This window comes from Eptatretus burgeri, chromosome 2, assembly GCF_056783735.1.
Source record: "Eptatretus burgeri isolate ZD-2024b chromosome 2, Ebu_testis_v1, whole genome shotgun sequence".
In the NCBI taxonomy this organism is placed as follows: domain Eukaryota; kingdom Metazoa; phylum Chordata; class Myxini; order Myxiniformes; family Myxinidae; genus Eptatretus; species Eptatretus burgeri.
Genome location: NC_140962.1, coordinates 115259043 through 115277669, shown reverse-complemented (window position 1 = coordinate 115277669; position 18627 = coordinate 115259043). Strand labels below are relative to the sequence as shown.

General features: G+C 44.1%; 1 protein-coding gene across 3 annotated transcripts in view; it reads left to right on the top strand.

The window, feature by feature from the left end:
* LOC147032883 (coiled-coil and C2 domain-containing protein 1A-like) overlaps nt 1–16247 on the top strand; it is a 121993-nt gene extending 105746 nt beyond the window's left edge. For all 3 annotated transcript variants that reach the window (XM_085870843.1, XM_085870842.1, XM_085870844.1), the window contains exons 15-17: nt 11203–11279; nt 13245–13292; nt 13467–16247. In XM_085870843.1, the coding sequence (XP_085726969.1) occupies nt 11203–11279; nt 13245–13292; nt 13467–13484 (143 nt within the window). In that variant the 3' untranslated portion in view covers nt 13485–16247. The remainder of the gene's footprint in view (nt 1–11202; nt 11280–13244; nt 13293–13466) is intronic.
* The last annotated feature ends 2380 nt before the right edge of the window (nt 16248–18627 follow it).

Sequence of the window (18627 nt, the reverse complement as noted above, 5' to 3'; positions counted from 1 at the left end):
TCCTGGAGTGTATAGTGACATGTGGTGAGGCTTTGCTCTTCCCCCTTCCCCCCCTTCCTACCCCCTTACTGAGCTCACCCCCTTCCTCGTCCACCCCCTCCCTTTGCTCGCTCCCCCACCATTCCTTGCTCCCCCACCCCTCCTCCCCCTCCTCTCTCTCCCACCCCTCTACCTTTCTCTACCCCTCCCACTCTCACTCTCTCCCTCCCCCTCTTTCTCTCCCTCTCCCCCACCCCTCTCTTTCTCTCTTCTACTCCTCTCTCCCTCCCCCCGCTCTCTCTCTCCCTCCTTCTTTCTCTCTTCCTCCACTCTTAGTATTGCCGTCAGCGAAACAAAGGGTAGTATTTGTTGGTATTTAATCATGTTATTATTGATGAAGAATGACTAGGTGTACATTTAATTGATGTGCAATGTCACAATCCCGAAAACAGCCTGGCCACACTCTAAAGACATAACACTACCTTTGTTATATGGAGAAATAGCATGGGATTATAATCAATGACATACTGTATATCGAACTTTGGACAACTCATGGATCTGTGACCAATGGTGTTGTTTAAGTTCATCAAGGAGAATCTCTCTGCTTTGGAAAAGTAACCTGAAAGGTCTTCACAAAGAACATGATCTGACTCTTCACATCTTCAGTGCCTTCAAAAAGTATTCCCACCCCTTGACTTTTTCACATTTTGTTGTGTTGCAACCTGAATTTGAAATGGATTAAATTTTATTTCATTTTTGTCACTGATCTACACAAAATACCCCATCATGTCAAAGTGGAATTTTTTGTTTTTTAGAAATGTTTACAAATTAATTAAAAATGAAAAGCTGAAATATCTTGCGTCAATAAGTATTGCAACCCCTTTGCTATGACACTCCAAATTGAGCTCACGTGCATCCATTTTCCTTTGATCATCCTTGAGATGTTTCTACAACTTGATTGGAGTCCACCTGTGGCTAATTCAATTAATTGGACATGATTTAGAAAGAAACACACCTTTCTATACAGATAACGTCCAACAGTTAACAGTGCATGTCAGAGCATAAACTCAACCATGAAGTCCAAGGAACTGTTGAACTCCGAGATAGAATTGTGAGGAGGCATAGATCTGGGGAAGGGTACAAAACCATTTCTAGAGGTTTGAAAGTTCCCAAGCACAGTGAACTCCTTCATTCAGAAATGCAAAGAATATTGACTACCCAGACTCTTCGTAGAGCTGGCTGTCCGACCAAACTGACCAACCGGGCAAGAAGGACCTTGGACAGGGAGGTGACCAAGAACTCAATGACCATTCTGACAGAACTATAGAGTTCCTTGGCTGAGATGGGAGAACCTGCCAAAGTGACAACAGTCTCTGCAGCACTTCACAAATCTATGCGTTATGGTAGAGTGGCCAAGCAGTCATCATACCAGTTGGATGGGTGTAGGTACCTCTCACCTGTCATGGAACTTCAGCAAAAGACTTCTGTGACTCATTGGGACTGACTCAATCGGTCAACCTCCTGACCTGGATCTCAACCAACGGTACTCCATCTCTTCTGGATCTGATTTTGACAAATTTCCCTGAAAATATCTGCTGTTATTCATCTGCTCCAATCGGTTCTTCTGACCACATGCTTGTCAAAATAGACATCTCTCTGGCTGTTGTTAGAGAACCACCTCAGTGCCGTTGAGTCTGGCATTTCACTCAGGCTGACGAGCAGGGTCTTCAAGCAGCCATCAAACTTCGAGACTGGTCTCCCACCACTACTTTCTGCAACATCAACTCATCCCTAAAATTCCTTCAAAGAAACTTACTTTCTCTCATGCTCAGATTTATCCCCTCTCATCTTCAGTCGTCCTACCCTTCCTCCCGCCATTGGTTCACTAAAGCTTGTGGCGAGGCAGTTGTCTTGAAACAAGTTGCCTTTGCGTCATGGAAAGCAAACCCAACTGAGGGTAATCTCAGTTCCTTCCATAAAGCTCGGACATAAAGTGTATAATGTCCAGACATAAAGTGTCTGTCTTCCTTCAGGAGAGCTAGAATACAACATCTTTTTAATCTCATGTCTGAACTCTCAAACTTCTCTCCCTCCTCAAAATCCTGGTGGTGTCTAATCAAATCTGTTTCTGGTGTATGTTCCCCCTCCATCCCCTCCCTTACTTCAAATGACCGCACTGCTGACACTGCACGTGAAAAGGCTGAATGCCCAAACTCCATGTTTGCATCTAAATCTTGTGTCCGAAATTCATCGCTTTCTGTACCCACCTTACCCAGTCGCACCCAGCTGTCACTGGACTCTGTGTCCTTTTCTTCTGACAAGGTGGAGAGCTTGCTGTCAAACCTCGACTCAGATTCTGTAACCGTTCCAGACGACATCAGCCCACGTGTCCTAAAAACCTGCTCCTCCGCTCTTGCTCACCCTCTCTCTGTTCTATTCACCCTCTCATTTATTCAAGGTCATCTGCCATCTGCTTTGAAATCAGCAAACATTACTGCTTTGCATAACAAAGGTGCAAAAACAGATCCCTGCAATTACAGACCAATCAGCCTTCTCCCAATCATCAGCAAGGCCATTGAATTTATCATCGCTTCAGACATTAAATCCTTCCCCTTCTCAAATGGCTTGATATCATCAATTTGGTTTCAGACCAGGTCACTCTACCCTGGATATGCTGCTTCTGCTCTCCTAACAATGGATGGAGGTCCTCAATGCCAGACATGAAATCAGAGCCATATCCCTTGACATATCACATGCTTTTGACACGGTCTGACACCCTGCCCTGCTCACCAAACTCTCTTCCTATGGTATCCAAGGCCATCTCCATTCATGGCTCGCAGACTTCCTCTCCTGTCACAGTCAACATGTGGCCCTGATTGGGCCATCCTCTCATCCCCTCTTCCTGTCCAGGCTGGAGTTCCTCAAGGCAGCATTCTGGGCCCTGTTCTTTTTCTGGTTTTCATCCATGATCTCTCCGACTCTCTGGAAAATCCTCTATCTCTTTGCTAATGATTCCACCCTCTGCTGTACCATGTCATCCCTCAGACCAGGATAAAATCACAAACTGCTCCAACATGTGGAACATGTCTTTCAATCCTGACAAATCTCACACTCTCACTATGTCTCTCAAAAAGGACCGTTTGGAACCCCCCCCCATCCCCCACCCCATATAGTTTCTCAACAATCCTCTGGAAGAAGTCCTTTCATTCAAGCTTCTGAGTCTCTTGATCTGCCATGATCTTCCTGGGAAAGCCACATTTCCAACCTGACCTCCAAAGCCAGTCGCCGACTGGGCATGCTCTGTCGTACAAAGTCCTTCCTCGGCCCACCTAAGCTCCTGACCACAAGAAATACTTTCGTCCGCAGTCTGATGGAGTACTGCTCTCCTCTTTGGGCAGGTGCGCCTGCCTCTCACCTTTCTCGGCTTCACGTTGTGGAAACCAAGGCATTTAGGATCATTGGTATCTCCTGTGGTGAGGCTGAGTCTTTGGGCTTCTCACTCTCTCACCACAGGCAGGTCAGTGGTCGTTATGTCTAACACCATATCCTCTCCGGTCTCACCCCACCTGCTCTGCCTGTGATCCCCCCCCCACTCACATATTTCCACAGGGTGCTCAAGATCCACCAGCAACCCCCCTCTGGTAAAACTACCAAAATCACAAATCACTGCTCATCTTCACTCTTTCGTTTCTCTTTTTTCCCACCTTTGGAATAAATTCCCACACTCTCTTCAATCCCATTCTTCCCTCCAGGTCTTCAAAACAGCTGTTCACCACCACCTTTTATCTTCCCTCATCCAAAACCATGATCTTCTCTCCTGCCCCGTGCATCCACGCCAAACCCACCTCCTACAAATTCTCTGCCTTCCTTCCTGAAAGTTCCCTGTCGTGTAAGGTCATGAAAGTCCCTGTGTGTCCATCTTGTATTAATACCCCGTGCTCCGTGGCCCATCCCTCTCCCTTCCACAGATCTCCTAATGTCTCTGTTCCTTACTGTTTTGTCCTTCCCTCTCCTGCCCCCTTGTTGTGTGTTGTGTGTTAGCTCTCATACGAGCCTCGATTACGTTTACAAAAAAAAAGGGTGTGAATACTTTTTGTAGGCACTGTGCACATCAAAATGCTCTTGCTGACAATGGGCACGCAACAGAGATAAACAATCAAATAGTCTATTGTCATCCCCACTGACTTGGCTACATATTTTGTTGCAAGTAAGCCAATAAGAACAAGTAGAAAAGACGTAAATTGTCATCGCTCCCCATTGTTGTCGTACTTTTGCTGTGTGGAGTTAAAGAGCTACCCCTTATTTATGTACAACTAAAATGGCCACCAGTCTTCCAGTAGGCCATTTTTGATCAGATCGCAAAATACAGTGGGGGGGGGGGGGGGATGGTTGGGAACACATCTAAGTAACAAAATGGCCACCAGTCGGCCATTTTGGATCTGATCTCAAGAAGAAATTATGTGCATATGTAAGTCATCATTATTTATGTGTGTGCCAAGTTTGAACAATATCGGTAAATGCATGTCCGAGAAATGATTGAGGATGTGTTCAACATCGGGGTTTTTTCCAACTAAAATCGGTGCCAGTCGGCCATCTTGGATCTGATCTTGAAACAGTGATGTGCGTATGTACACCGTCATTTGTTGTCTTTTTGCCAAGTACGAATGCAATCGTTCCATACATGTCCGAGATATGGTTGCGGTCACACGCACACGAAAATCGAGGCCAAAATGCATTAGCCCCCGTTTCGGACTAATTTCAGTGGGGGCTAATAATGCAAGAATGAGGTCAGGCTTGTCTCTCTGGACTTATATTGGGCATTTGCCACAGTCTTGCACTCTCCTCTGCTTCTTTTTTGAAAAGTGTCGAGGCTCGTGGAAGAGCTCGAACACAGAAGGGATAATTATGTAACAGAACGAAAAGACCATTTGAAAGAGGGGGTTGGGACATCAACATTCCATGCATGTATTGTAACATCAACCTGAAGTAACAACATCAACAGGAGGCTTGAGGCAGACTTGGGGAAATAAGGGATGTGGTGAAGAATGAGGACAACGGGAGGCACGCAGGTGAACAAGATGGATACAGCCATAAAATTTAACTCACAGAAGTGGAAGGAACAATTGGAAACTTGGAAAGAAGTGAGCTTGGACAGGGTTAATGGGGGAGTAAAGATCATAGTTGTGGTGGGGGAAAAAAAGGAATGAATGAGTGGAGGTGAGCAGTGAGTCTGAATTTTGGGAGTTTTACCAGAAGGGGGTTACTGGCGGATTGTGTGCACCCTGCAGAAACCTGGGGTAGACGAGGCATGGAAAGGGCAGAGGTTCAGGTCAGGTCAAGTGTGGGAGCATGCGCCGGAGCAGTGCATCCACTTTCCCTCGGTACTCCAGGGGCCTCTGTCTGGCCGTCCCCCAGGCAGATGCCTGGCCCATCCCCATCTTGAGATGCTGATCAACCTGCTGCAACCACGAGGTACGTGGTCGGCCCATTCGTCTCCTCGGCTCCCTCACTGAGAGAATCTGCTGAGCAGCATCAGCGTCAGGAAAATGAGTCACATGTCCAAACAGCCGCAGCTGGCACTCACGGACTATGCAGGGAACAAATCTCATTTGAGTCTTTCTCAGCAACCTTGCTCGACACAAAGTCCGACCAGCAATAGCCAAGGATTCTCAGAAGAGACCTGGTACCAAAGGAATTCAGTATCCATCTCAGATCCTTGGTCAGTGTCCAAGTCTCACATCCAGAGAACAAGACTGGAAGCATCAAGGACCTGAAGACTCAGACTTTTGTCCTGCACAGGTACCTGCAGCGCCACACCCATGATCCAGTGAATCCATGACTCCCCAGTCCCGACCCAGACGTCTGATGAACTTTGGCTCACAGCCAGCAGAGACATGAATATTACTGCCAAGGAAAGTGAATCTCTCCATGACCTCAACATTCTCACCACAAACAGGTACAGCCAGGATAGCAGCATCCAAGATGTCATGGAAAGCCTGGATCTTTGTTTTGACCCAGGAAATCCGTAATCCCAGTGGCTCCGACTCCTCATTCGGCACCTCGAGGGCCCCCAAAAGGATATCTAAAGTCTTCGCAAAGATGACTGCATCATCTGCGAAATCAAGGTCCGAGATCTTGACATTCCCAAACGATGCACGGCAGCTTGATCTCTCTGACATCCTCCTTAGAATCCAGTCCATACAAGTGCTGAAAAGTGTGGGGGGCAGTACACACCCCTGACGAACTCCAGTAACAACTGGAAATAAGTCAGAGATGGTACCACCACATCTCACAGCACTCTCAGTCCCAGAGTATAGTTCAGACATCAGATTGATCAGTTTTGGTGGCACCCCATGAAGACGAAGAATCCTATCAGAGGTCATCCCGATTCATAGAATGAAACGCTTTCCAGAGATCAACATTGGCTGCAAGCAGCCCTTGCCAAAACTCTCGTCTGCATTCGGTGAGGACCCGAAGAGCAAGGATACGGTCAATCATTGACCTCTTTGGTGTAAAGCCTGACTGCTCTGGATGCTGGTGCTCAAGCAGATGGTGGCGAACTTGATCAAGAATTATCCAAGCAAAGACCTTGCCCAGCACTGAGAGCAGCATCACCCCTCGGTAGTTGTTGCATTCTTGGTGATGACCTTCCCTTTCCAGAGAGGAACAACAAGGCCCCTCTTCCAGTTGGTTGAGATGATGCTTGTGTTCCAGGCAGAGCACAGAACTGCATGCAACGACACAAGTGCAGTATTTCCACCATCCTTGAGAAGTTCAGCATGGATGCCACAGATCCCAGGAGCATTACCCCATTTCAACCAGTTCACCGCAGCCTGTGTTTCCACAAACGAAGGTGGACCACAGTTGATTGGAGGGTCTACAATCGCGATTGCAACATCAGTGACATCCAACTCGATAGCTCGTGGATCAGCATGGTGCAGCCGCTCAAAGTAACCGGCCCAGCGGGCCTTCACTTCGGATTCCTCTGTCAAGAGCCCACCACACTCTGCTCTAACTGCAGTACACCGAGGGATGCGCTTGGAGGAATGCAAGCACGAATTCCCCTGTAAGCAGGACGAGAATCACTTGACCACAGGTGATGCCCTACCCCCTCACAGGTTCCTCGTACATAGGCCTCCTTGTCCACCCTTCGTGCACATTCAGTTTTACACCTCAGCTTCCTGAACAGCTCAGCTCTGCCATTCAGCGTGGCCCTGCTACACTAGTCAATGGTATCGAGTGTCACTTGAGAGACAAAATTCTTCTTCGCCCTACGGTGAGTTCCAAGACATGTTCCGGCAACATCAAGCACGGTGGTCTTCAAGGCACTCCACAACTCTTCAGGATCCTCCAAAGCACACAGACCCCCCAAATCTCCACTCAGCCTGTTTGCAAACTCCTCAGATACCCTCTCATCCTTGCGCTTGCCAACATCCAGTCTAGGCTGGGATGGTACCATTCTCCTGGATTGAAGCTGAAACTTCGGAGTTGCTACAACAAGTCTGTGGTCAGTATTGAGGAACTGAGGCACTCCGGTAGACCAAGCAGTTCTGGATCATCCCCCAGTGATCATCAATGAGCCCATGGTCAATCTCCTTTGCCACATCACCAGCGTTGGAATACCAAGTCCAGCGTTGAGCCTGTCAGCGCTGAAACCATGCACCTGCCACCCTAAGTGCACAACTTCTTGCAAAGTCAATGAACTTAGTGCTTTACTGGTTCACAGTTCCAAACCCATGGGGACCAACACATGTTTCGTAACCATCCTATCAGTGCCAGTCAATGCACTGAAATCCCCAAAGATGAGAAGAGTATCTCATCTGGGGCACTGATCAACCACAGACTCAAGCGTAGCACAGAATGCCTCCTTCACAGTGAGATCACTTGCCTCAGTCGGAGCATATACTGACACCAGGGAAATGACACCCAAGGAGTGACGAATCCTTAGTCTCATAATACACTCCTTGACCAGTGTATCTTCAATTATCATGGGAGTTATCTTATTGGATATAGCTACAGCAACTCCTTGGGCATGATAACCATCAGAGTGACGAGACCAATAGTAAGTGTAAACACCTGCCATTATCTCGCCGCAATCCAGTCTCCGAACCTCAGAGAGTGCTGCAATACTGATGTACAAATGCTTGAGCTCAGATAATAACAGAGACAGGTGATCATTCTCTCTTCGGGATAGGACATTCCATCGCCCACCTGAAGGGGGACCACCTCAGGTTAACCCAAAGAGACTGCCGTGTGGTGGACTACACCTCAGCATCTCCCCAACACACACTACCGCAATCTGGCCTGGGAAAGTTACCCTGTGCTTTCCCTCCTATCATCAAAGATTCAGGGTACTGAAGGCTTTGCCCCAATCCCGTCATCCGGTGATCTGCCCTGCGAAGGGCAGCTGCACAGGAGGTACTCCCACGGAGTAGGCTTTTAGATTTATTTTTGCTTTTGGAATGTTTTGCGGAATGAAGGGTTTTACGGTGGCCGGAGTGCAAATCCTGTCACCAACCTCCTAATAAAATGTAATTCAAATGCAAGAGGACGTTCGCAGAGACAGCTGGGCACTACATATGGATGGCCGTTGGCTCAGAAGGAGCTCCTCCACCATTTGACAGATTTTGTTCTTCATCCTGCTGGGTATCCATATCATACACCCTCCTCACCAAGAAACTTGGTGGGGGAGATGGTTTAGTCACCGACAACCCGAACATGGGACAGGTTAGTACAGGTTTACATGGTACTTGTAGCAAGTCACAGATCTAATCTGACCTGACCTGACACATGCAGAGGTTGCAAGACCAGAAAGGAGGGAGTTGAAGACAGAAAGACCACCAACCTAACTGCAGTGTGAAAGTGTAAATAGCAAGTCACAGATCTAATCTGACCTGACCTGACACATGCAGAGGTTGCAAGACCAGAAAGGAGGGAGTTGAAGACAGAAAGACCACCAACCTAACTGCAGTGTGAAAGTGTAAATAGCAAGTCACAGATCTAATCTGGCCTGACCTGACACATGCAGAGGTTGCAAGACCAGAAAGGAGGGAGTTGAAGACAGAAAGACCACCGACCTAACTGCAGTGTGAAAGTGTAAACTTTTCCCAGTGGAATACAAGGCCACCGCACTTCCTGGCTTTCTGAGATTCTTGGGCGTAACACTACCTCCTCAGATCATCCTCAATTTCTACCTGTCATTTTCTTTTTCTATCACCATCATGCCCTTCCACGATTGTCACCTCACTCTTCCATGAACATAGACTTTGTAACAAAAAATAAGGAAAAAAAAGTAGTGGTTGTGTATATAGTCATTCTCTATACTTAACCCTGGAGTATTCCTCCATATTTAACTGTACTTTGATGAATCCACATAATGAGCAATTTGCACCTAGAGATCACACTTGTGTTGTTTCTTCTTCTTCTTCACCATCATCATCATCATCATCATCATCATCATCGTCGTCATCATCATGATCATCATCACACTCTTTAGAGCAGCGTTTCTCAACCTCTTTACCCTTGTTTCAACCCTTGAAATAGTTTTCATGTCTCAGGGAACCCCTGCACATAAAAATTATTATATACCATTATTAATATCTAGCTCTTTTATATTTTTTATCGTAGTTCACGTGGTGAATATAATATATTTTTTTTCGGATACCTGGTTTAAGGAAAAAATGACCCCCTTTTTGTCAAATTTATTGGCAATGAAAAAAAAAAACATACTGCTCGTTTATGAGACCTCACACCGAGGTTTTAATCCACAAAAAAAAAACTTTTTTAAATCAAAAAAAAAACACACCTCATGTAACTTGATCAACAAAACTTAAACAAATAAAGCTGAAGCAATAAAGGTAAACAGAAGAACTAACCGAGAGAGAGAGAGAGCGAGAGAGAGCGAGAGAGAGAGAGGGAGAGGGAGAGGGAGAGGGAGAGGGAGAGGGAGAGGGAGAGGGAGAGGGAGAGGGAGAGGGAGAGGGAGAGAGAGAGAGAGAGAGAGAGAGAGAGAGAGAGAGAGAGAGAGAGAGAGAGAGAGAGAGAGAGAGAGAGAGAGAGAGAGAGAGAGGGAGAGAGAGAGAGAGAGAGAGAGAGAGAGAGAGAAAGAGAAAGAGAGAGAGAGAGAGAGAGAGAGAGAGAGAGAGAGAGAGAGACAGAGACAGAGACAGAGACAGAGACAGAGACAGAGACAGAGACACAGACAGACACTTCGCGCTAGGAAGCACAGATAAGATAGATGGACACCGTGCATGCATCCCGTACTTGAGTCAGTCACTCAATGATACACGAATCCGCCGCCTACAGGACGTCCACTAACCAGTGAGGGCGGTTTCACACTGGCGCCATATCGACATCGTTAAATACATTCCCTATGGTTGTTATAATTGTAAATAATATAAGAGGTTGAAGCCTCTATTATAATAACCAAGGAGTTTCCAACAATATGCCGTACGTGTATAGTAAAATTACGAATATTAAATCCAACAAAAACTACTCAAAAATACATTAGCCTATTTATTACTGTTTCTCGCGGAAGCCCTAGCGACCTCTTGCGGAACCCTAGGGTTCCGGAGAACCCCGGTTGAGAAACACTGCTTTCGAGCATCCATTCTGCCAAGCATTTTTTTGGCTCGGGTTACAATCCTGGACGGGTCACCAACCCGATGCAAGATTCTTCACTGAGTGTGCATGAATATTTAATTTGGCCAGGATGCCATCAATAGCTCGTCTACTCTTCACGAAGGACACTGCGGGATCAGAAAGTCCACCAATTAATGCTGGGAGACAAGACACCCAGTTTTACATCCATCCGAGGGACGACACAGACATTGATGACTCGCCCTGCTTGTGAAACGTCAGGATTACAGTTTATAGCTGGGTCAGGATTCAAACCCATGTACTGTAATACAAAATGTTTTTAATTTGATGCCAAACTAGATATGACTACTCTTTCTGCAGCAAAAGGTAGATTGATAAATTCGTGAAATAAAACATTTAATTCACTGGCTTGTTTTATCACATTATGCACCAAGCTACCATATTGATACCAACAATGGGTAGCAAAATTATCATGGCATTGCCTTATATGACTTTTGAGTTTGGAAACTGTTTTTTCTTCAGTGGAGTTTTTCATTGATTGTTTTTTGCTTAATTCTTCTTGATGATTTTGACTTTATAAATTGTGATAGAAAAACCACATAGTCCTGCTTGACTACTTTACAGAATATCAAAATTACTTGAAAGAATTGCTCAGAAAGTACACTGATGAAGTTTACAAATTGCAGCGATTTGGAGACAGGGTAAGTAACCTGCAGGTGGTAATATATTATATCTTCCTACCCCTTCAAGATATAGTGGTTGAAAAAAACATAGGTCGTGGTGATTTGGGGAAAGTGGGGTGGGGGGAGGTGGACTCGAGCAGCAGAAACTGGCAGAACAGTGACATCTGAAACTGATTCTGCTTGTGGTGATGTCAAATAATCTTATTACGAATGCCTTTGAATGGTTCTCTGCATTACTTGCAAAATCACTGTTCTATATTTTTCCCGTCTTTTTTGGTGGTCCTTTCTGGCACGGCTCAAAATTATTTTTTTTTTGTCAGGCTCTTTTGAAGTCCTTTACCTCCCCCTCCCCATCCCCCCAAAAAACAACAACAAATCTGTAAAAATGTTTATGGGAGCTACTTTTTATTGTTAACCTTTTTTTTTGTTGTTTTGTACATTTTTGCATACAATGTCACAATTAAGCGCTTTTGCACACATGTAATCAAAATATATGATGATTGATGGTGCAGTTACAGCCATACCACACCACATTAATAAATACCAGTCAGTCATCAATCATCATCATCATCATCATCATCACCATCATCATCATCATCATCATCATCATCATCATCATCATCATGATGTTATATAACTTGGGAGACTAAAAAGGCGTAATTCGGAAAATAATTTTGAAATTAGTTATGAAACGAGCATTCACCTGCTGTCACACCTCAGTGTCCAATAAGATGATCTGATGTTAATCATTTTTACGAGCATCTCGATTTGTATTATTTCTTTTTTATTTCACAATTTGTCAAATAACCTTGAGTCACATGAACAATGAGGCCAGAGCTGATTTGAAGTCATGTTAAAGACATGTATGTCAAAAAAAAACAAAACTGAATCTTACTTACTAATAAGCAGCTTTATGGTGCACACCTTTTTGTGCCAATCGGCAGCAAACCTATTTATATTTGTTGCACCATTCATGAAAGTGTCGATCTTTACAAGATCCCACACGCGGTTGTGCCGGACGACTCACGACAGTCTTCGCTGTGGATTTTGAAGGCTCCCATTATGTTTCTCAAAGATCAGCCAGTCCTTCCACTGCGCTGTAGTTTTGTTATTATTATGATTATAATTACTAGTACGGGCCCATAGGGGCGGGCCCATAGGTGCGTAAACGACGACTGGATTGGGGCATTATTTAAATTAGATTGGACCAACCGTATCATAAATGGCCATAACTTGGGAAACATACTCAGGTCCCCAGCGTCAATTGTGACGTCATATCAAACAAAGAAGAATTGTGTTGTCCTGTCATTGGTCGACAGATAAATGGCCGTAACTTGGGAACCACTCGTCCGATTAATATCAAACCTTGAAAAGCACATCCGCGGGGCCCCGTCAATATTCCTGGCAAGTTTCAGTCAGATCGGACCGTCAATCGTGCAAATAAATAAATAAATAACCATTTTTATGCTAAACTTGGAGACAAGATGGTGGTGCTTAGTATTAATTTTATAACAGACATCATAGACTAAGCTTAGAATCAAATAATAATTCGAAACTTGAATTCAGTGAGATTGCAAGATTACAAGATTAGGTGACATTTAATTGTACAACGTTTACTGGCAAGAATGTAAGTTTGGAAAGCTACGATTTGGGGCTCAGGAGATTGTCACCTTTTTGCTTTACCCCCCCCCCCCCAACTTATTTTTGGGGTGATTGATTTTGTCGGGTTTACAGGAGAATTGCCAGTCACTCCCATGTATTTTGGATTCTGCTTTCCAGATACAAGACTCATTATCTTGGGATCCCAGATTCATATCCCTTATACTGGCTTGATTAGTCCAATATGTGATGTTTTTTTCAATTTCCTTGTCCTAAAAAAAAAAGAACTGAAGTTAAAATTAAGTTCCACTCTGCATTATGTGGTCGCAGTGTGGACTTCAGTTTCACTGTCATGTTTCTTGCCTTGTTTTTGTTGCCATTTAGGAACAAGTAGAAATATTCCTTTGTAAAAAACAACTTGTGGAAAAGGAGGTAAGCTTTAGTATTTCACCTTGTTCAAATTTTTATGTTATATATTCCCTGCAATAATCCCATTCCTTTGCTCTTCCATTGCTTTTCTTATTCTTCTTACTGCACTTTTCTGCTCTCCACTGCTCAACTCTTGGTGTGTACACCTTAATGGGTTGTCATCCTCTCTTTTCCCAGATTGCCGAGCATGGATGATGAAGATAGCTTTGGACGTTTTTTTTAATGTGAAGAATGAGTTTAATCATGACTTTCGATTCGGGCATTTAATTGGCAAGACTTTGGAAAATGTATGCACAAGGTCAACTGATTTTCCTTAAACAGTCTTTGTTTGCTTGCTTTGTGCACTTTCCATTGTCTATGTGAAACATGCATTTCCCCCCAGTTTCTATTTTAAACCAGACAATGTCCTGAAGTGAGCAGATAAGATTGCAGTCTTTGCAGTTTCTGTTTCATAAATAGCAATTAAGTAAAAAGAGAACATCAGTTGCCCTTTTCAAGATGAGGGGGATGGGGATTGTTGTCTTGCACCATAACAATGCAATCCAACCATTGTGTTTTGCAGCCAAGCAAGAACTTAAGCGTAGCCAGACAAGAGTGTTCAGCAGTTTTGTTTTCACCCTTTGTGTTAAGACAGTCAAATCGTTTTTGTTTTTTGTTTTTACCAACTTACAAGGGTGATTCAAATTTTACCTGTACTTGTGTTTATAAAAAGTGGGTACTGTTTATGGATTCATTATTTTTTGAGGGAATTTGTCTCGGGTGTGGGTAACCAATAGCCATAATAATGTTTGCTCCGTTAATCCTTTTTCTGACAAGATGATGGGGAGTGAGATGACAAAATAGTAGAATGGCATATAATTGTAAAATTTCTGGTCAACAAAAACATCGGGCCGATCAAAATTCACAAACAATTGGCTGCACACCATAGTGCCACTGTCTCTAAAGCAGTGGTTTCCAACCTTTTTCTGATCGAGTGCCACTTGGAGGTTCCATACCGTTGCCGCGTACCACCTGGTTCCAGAAAAACTCAATTCGATAAGATATCAATTTATTCACAAGGAGGTCACACAAATGAACTAACTGTCAACAAAGAACAAAATGTAATGCGAGGGCTGCATCTGTTTCTTCTCCACCAGCTGGTCGATGCAGGGTATAACTTTGCTCACAGCACATCGGAAATCATGCCCGGGCGCAGCAAGACGGTTCCGGCTCTTTGACTTGATGGTCATCATGGCTGAGAACCCCTGCTCGCACTCCCATGTAGAGGGGAAAATCAGGAGCTGGGGAACAGCGTGACGGGCTAGTGTCGGGTACGAGGAGGCCATGGTCATCCAGAAGTTCATAGGAGAGCATTCCTTGTGCTTCGTCTTTGCTGTCTCGTCAGCCTGGATATCTATGAGCTCCTCTTGTTCCCCGGTCCCGACAGGCAGATCGCCTGGTTCAGCGGAAAACGGATTGGTGACGCAGGCACAACATGTAATGTCTGGGAAGTAATGCATCAACTCAGTCTTGAGCAATTAGACGTGACGGACGATTTCTTGGGAAAATTCATCATTGGGCTCGCTCTCAAGGGTAGTCAGGAGTTCAAACATTCTGTAGCGTTTGCTCTCCACGTTCTTGATCCAGAGGTCCAACTTCTGGACAAACGCTCCCAGCTTCGAGATGAAGTCTGAGACAGTGCAGTTGGGCCCTTGGAACGACAGGTTTAAGTGTTTGAAGACCCCAAAAATGTCCGACAGGTAGGCCAACCTTGAGATACACTCCTCGTCCTCCAGATCTTTTTGAAAATCGTGTTCTTTCTCCATGAAGAATACGAGGAGTTCATCCCTCAGTTCAAAGAGACACCTCGTCGTATTCCCCCGGGAGAGCCAGCGAACCTCTGTGTGGTAGAGGAGACAGGTGTGGTCGGAGCCGAGATCTTCACAGAGCAGTTTGAACAGCCGAGTATTCAGGGCGGATGTTTTGACGAAATTAACTATTTTGATTAATCGGTTCAAGCATGATAACAAATTCGGAGGGAGTACCTTAGTGCTAAGGGCGAATCTGTGGATGAAACAATGGACACTGGTGGCATTTGGTGACACAGCTTTCACATGGGCTTGAAACCCTGACTTTCGACCGAGCATAGACGGAGCCCCATCTGTCTTTTTTTTTTCTTTTTTTTTCTTCAATTTTTTTAAAGGTTGAGCCCGAAAGTGCTTGCGAACCACCTGGAAGGCCCTCGTGTACCACAGGTTGGGAACCACTGCTCTAAAGGACATATGTATTAAAGAACACTTGGCAGAAGTAAGTTTTAGATGAGCAAGGCTAGTATTATTGACTCCTGCACTGGCTACATACCTATACAAAACCATTTATACACTGAAGGAATATGAAAGCTTCCACTCCCAAGTGCGTGTCCAAAACTCATTCACTACCCTGAAAAATAATGTCGTTTTAAATTTTTACCCTCGCCAGAGGAGAGGGTATTGCATTTGGTTCCATCTATCCATAATGTAATTTTAATTTTTGTGATACACGTAAAGCTTACCTATAAGTAGAAACAAAAGTTCCGATCAAATTTGACGTTCCCTCATGGTTGAATTCTTTTATATTTTGGTTAAATGAAGAATGAAACCCTTGAGCTATGATTTTATTGTATTGGTGCTCAAAACATTGACTTGTCATCGTGCCAGTCATCCCCATAGCCAAAAGGCTTGTAAAACAACACACAATCTATTACTCTTATTTCAACGAAATGAATTTCTGAAACTAAGAGATATTGTTTTTTTGTTTTTTTTTTATAAATTCCTCCATTTATATTTCACTCGATGATATACTCTTTAGCTATCACTGGCCCATTGATGTATCTTCCAGAAGTATTGCATTTCAATGAACCTGTTTTATGCATTCAATTGATTAAATATCAGTCTTTGTTAAAAAAAAAAAATTGTACAATAAAAATGCACATACATAAAATTGCTTCTTCATGCCTTCCCCCATCAAGACATGGTGGTGCCTGGTCAACTAATTTTCTGATATGTGCTCCTCCTCACTGCAAATGACTCCACGGTAAATATTGCAGGTGACAAAACTGGCGTGCCCCAAGAGAGTGTAATGTGTCCTTTTCTATTATTGCTTTACTTTAATGACCTCATTATGGTTCCCGTAGACTGTTGTTGGCTTAACGGTTGAGGTGGCTGGCTTAAGATCTTAGGGACCTGAGTTTGAGCCACTGTTGTTCCGTTGAAATAACACCAGGTGAATTGACCAAGCTTGTCATCCTTCTGAGGTCGGCAAAATGAGTACCACTTTACTGGGGTAATAACTCATTCGAGTATCCTGCATCAGAGTAGCGACACATCCAGGACTGTACTCCAAAACCAAATTAAATTTCCTCAGCAGCCCTATGTGCCTCACAGCGTGAAAGGCATGTTGTTTTTTTATGGTTCCCGAAGGGAGGCATTAAGGGCTGAATTTACGAAAGGTGTTTAAGACTTAGATGCGTGTAGAATTGCTAATAATGTGATGATCACCATCACCAATCAGGGAAGAGTGATTATCAAATGCAGATCAAAACCTAATCACAAGCATTTAAAAACAAATAAACTTCTACACGTCGGCGAGGGCATGTTTAAGAGTGTGTTTAAGGCCTTGAAGCAAGCATTGCATGGCTTATAATTGGTAGTTTACATAGGATGGTGAATATGGATGTGTTAGGAGTGCTTGGATTAGCTCAAGAGGAGGCAGAAGAGAATAGGAATAGGGCAGTTTGCCAACGTGCATTAAGAATCTTCAATGCCAATATCAAATTTGTCTGGCTTCTCCTGTCTTGGATTGTTCCTTGGTGAACCTTGATTACTTCGATTAAAGCCACTAGAAGCACCTGCCCCTACGGGAGCCATCAAGGGGGTCATGTTATTATATTTATGCCTATTTTATTCCAAGGGGTCCCAGGATTACACACCCAAAAAATGGTTGCGATCGGTTCAGCCGGTTTTGCGGTACCTGGGAACAGACAGACGGACGGACAGTGAATTATCGATTAAACCCATTCGTTGCTTCAATGCAAAACTGTCCCCTCTTTTCTTTCCCAACATGTTGCCTTTGTTGGAACACACAAACTAAAAATTTAGGCACGCGAGGCCAATGCGGAGTCATTTCAGTGAATTGGTTAGGTAACCTCTTATATGGTGTGCTGAACAAAATAAATGTTTAAAACGCATTGGATCATAACTTACGCATGCACAACTAATCGGCCGTTCAGACGCACAAACCGAATGGCTGTTTATCTCCCTTCGTAAATTGCTATCTGGATGGGTGATTAGCTGTGTGCGTACAACATTGTTTTTGCAAGTGTTTAAGGGTTAGGCATGTTTTTAACAAGACGCTTACTAAACGCCTTTCGTAAATTTGACTGGAAGTCGTTCATCTTTGTGTCCTGCTTCTTGAAGAAAAATAGGACCACTGGACCTGAAGCTTAAGGCCCAGTCACACCTTGACGTTTTAGCCAGCGATGGCAACGTATTAAAATGTATGTAAAACGCTGGCTTACGTTGAACTTTTGATGTTTTTTTTTAAAGATTCGGACGTATTCATAGCGACTTGGTCTTATGTATAACGCCTTAGTAACGGACACAGAACGTTTATAAAGATAACTTATACCAACGAATGCTGAACCTGTTGTCGGCCTACACAACCTATGCCCAACGATAGTCTAACTTAGGCATAGCGCGTTGCACGCATCGCCGACGATGTCGTGACGTAGCCTATTAAAAGGCTGACGCACAACGATTCGAATCATAACTGCCGTAGAAATGGAAGTGTCAACATCGCAGTCACACCTTGGCGATCTTGCCAGCGTATGCCGACCTAAGAAAAATGTGTCTAAAACGTTGGGGCACGTCAAATACGGTATGAGTAAGTTTGGTATATGTGAGTAGAACACTAAAGTACGCTATCATACGTCGTAGTAAGTAGAGTACGTCAAGAAATTTTAAACATGTTCAAAATTTTACGACGTACTTGGCGTATGACACACGTTCCGCATGCGATGGGGACAAGTTGTACACACGATATGCGGATGCTTACACACGTCCACAAAGGCTACTTATAAGCTACTCTAAGTCGAAACACGTCGCGGTAATGTCTTTTTTGCGCGAAACTTATTTCTAACTTATGTTTGATGTGCTTTGAACCAATACTTTACGTACTCCCAACACACATTGACGTATGTAGACGTATTCCAATGACGTCTTCCGGTCGACAAAAAAAATAAATGAACGTGTTTCTAACTTACAACTGACATATAAAGACGTGTTCCCAGCGATTTTGGGAATTGGTATATAAAAATGGTGTT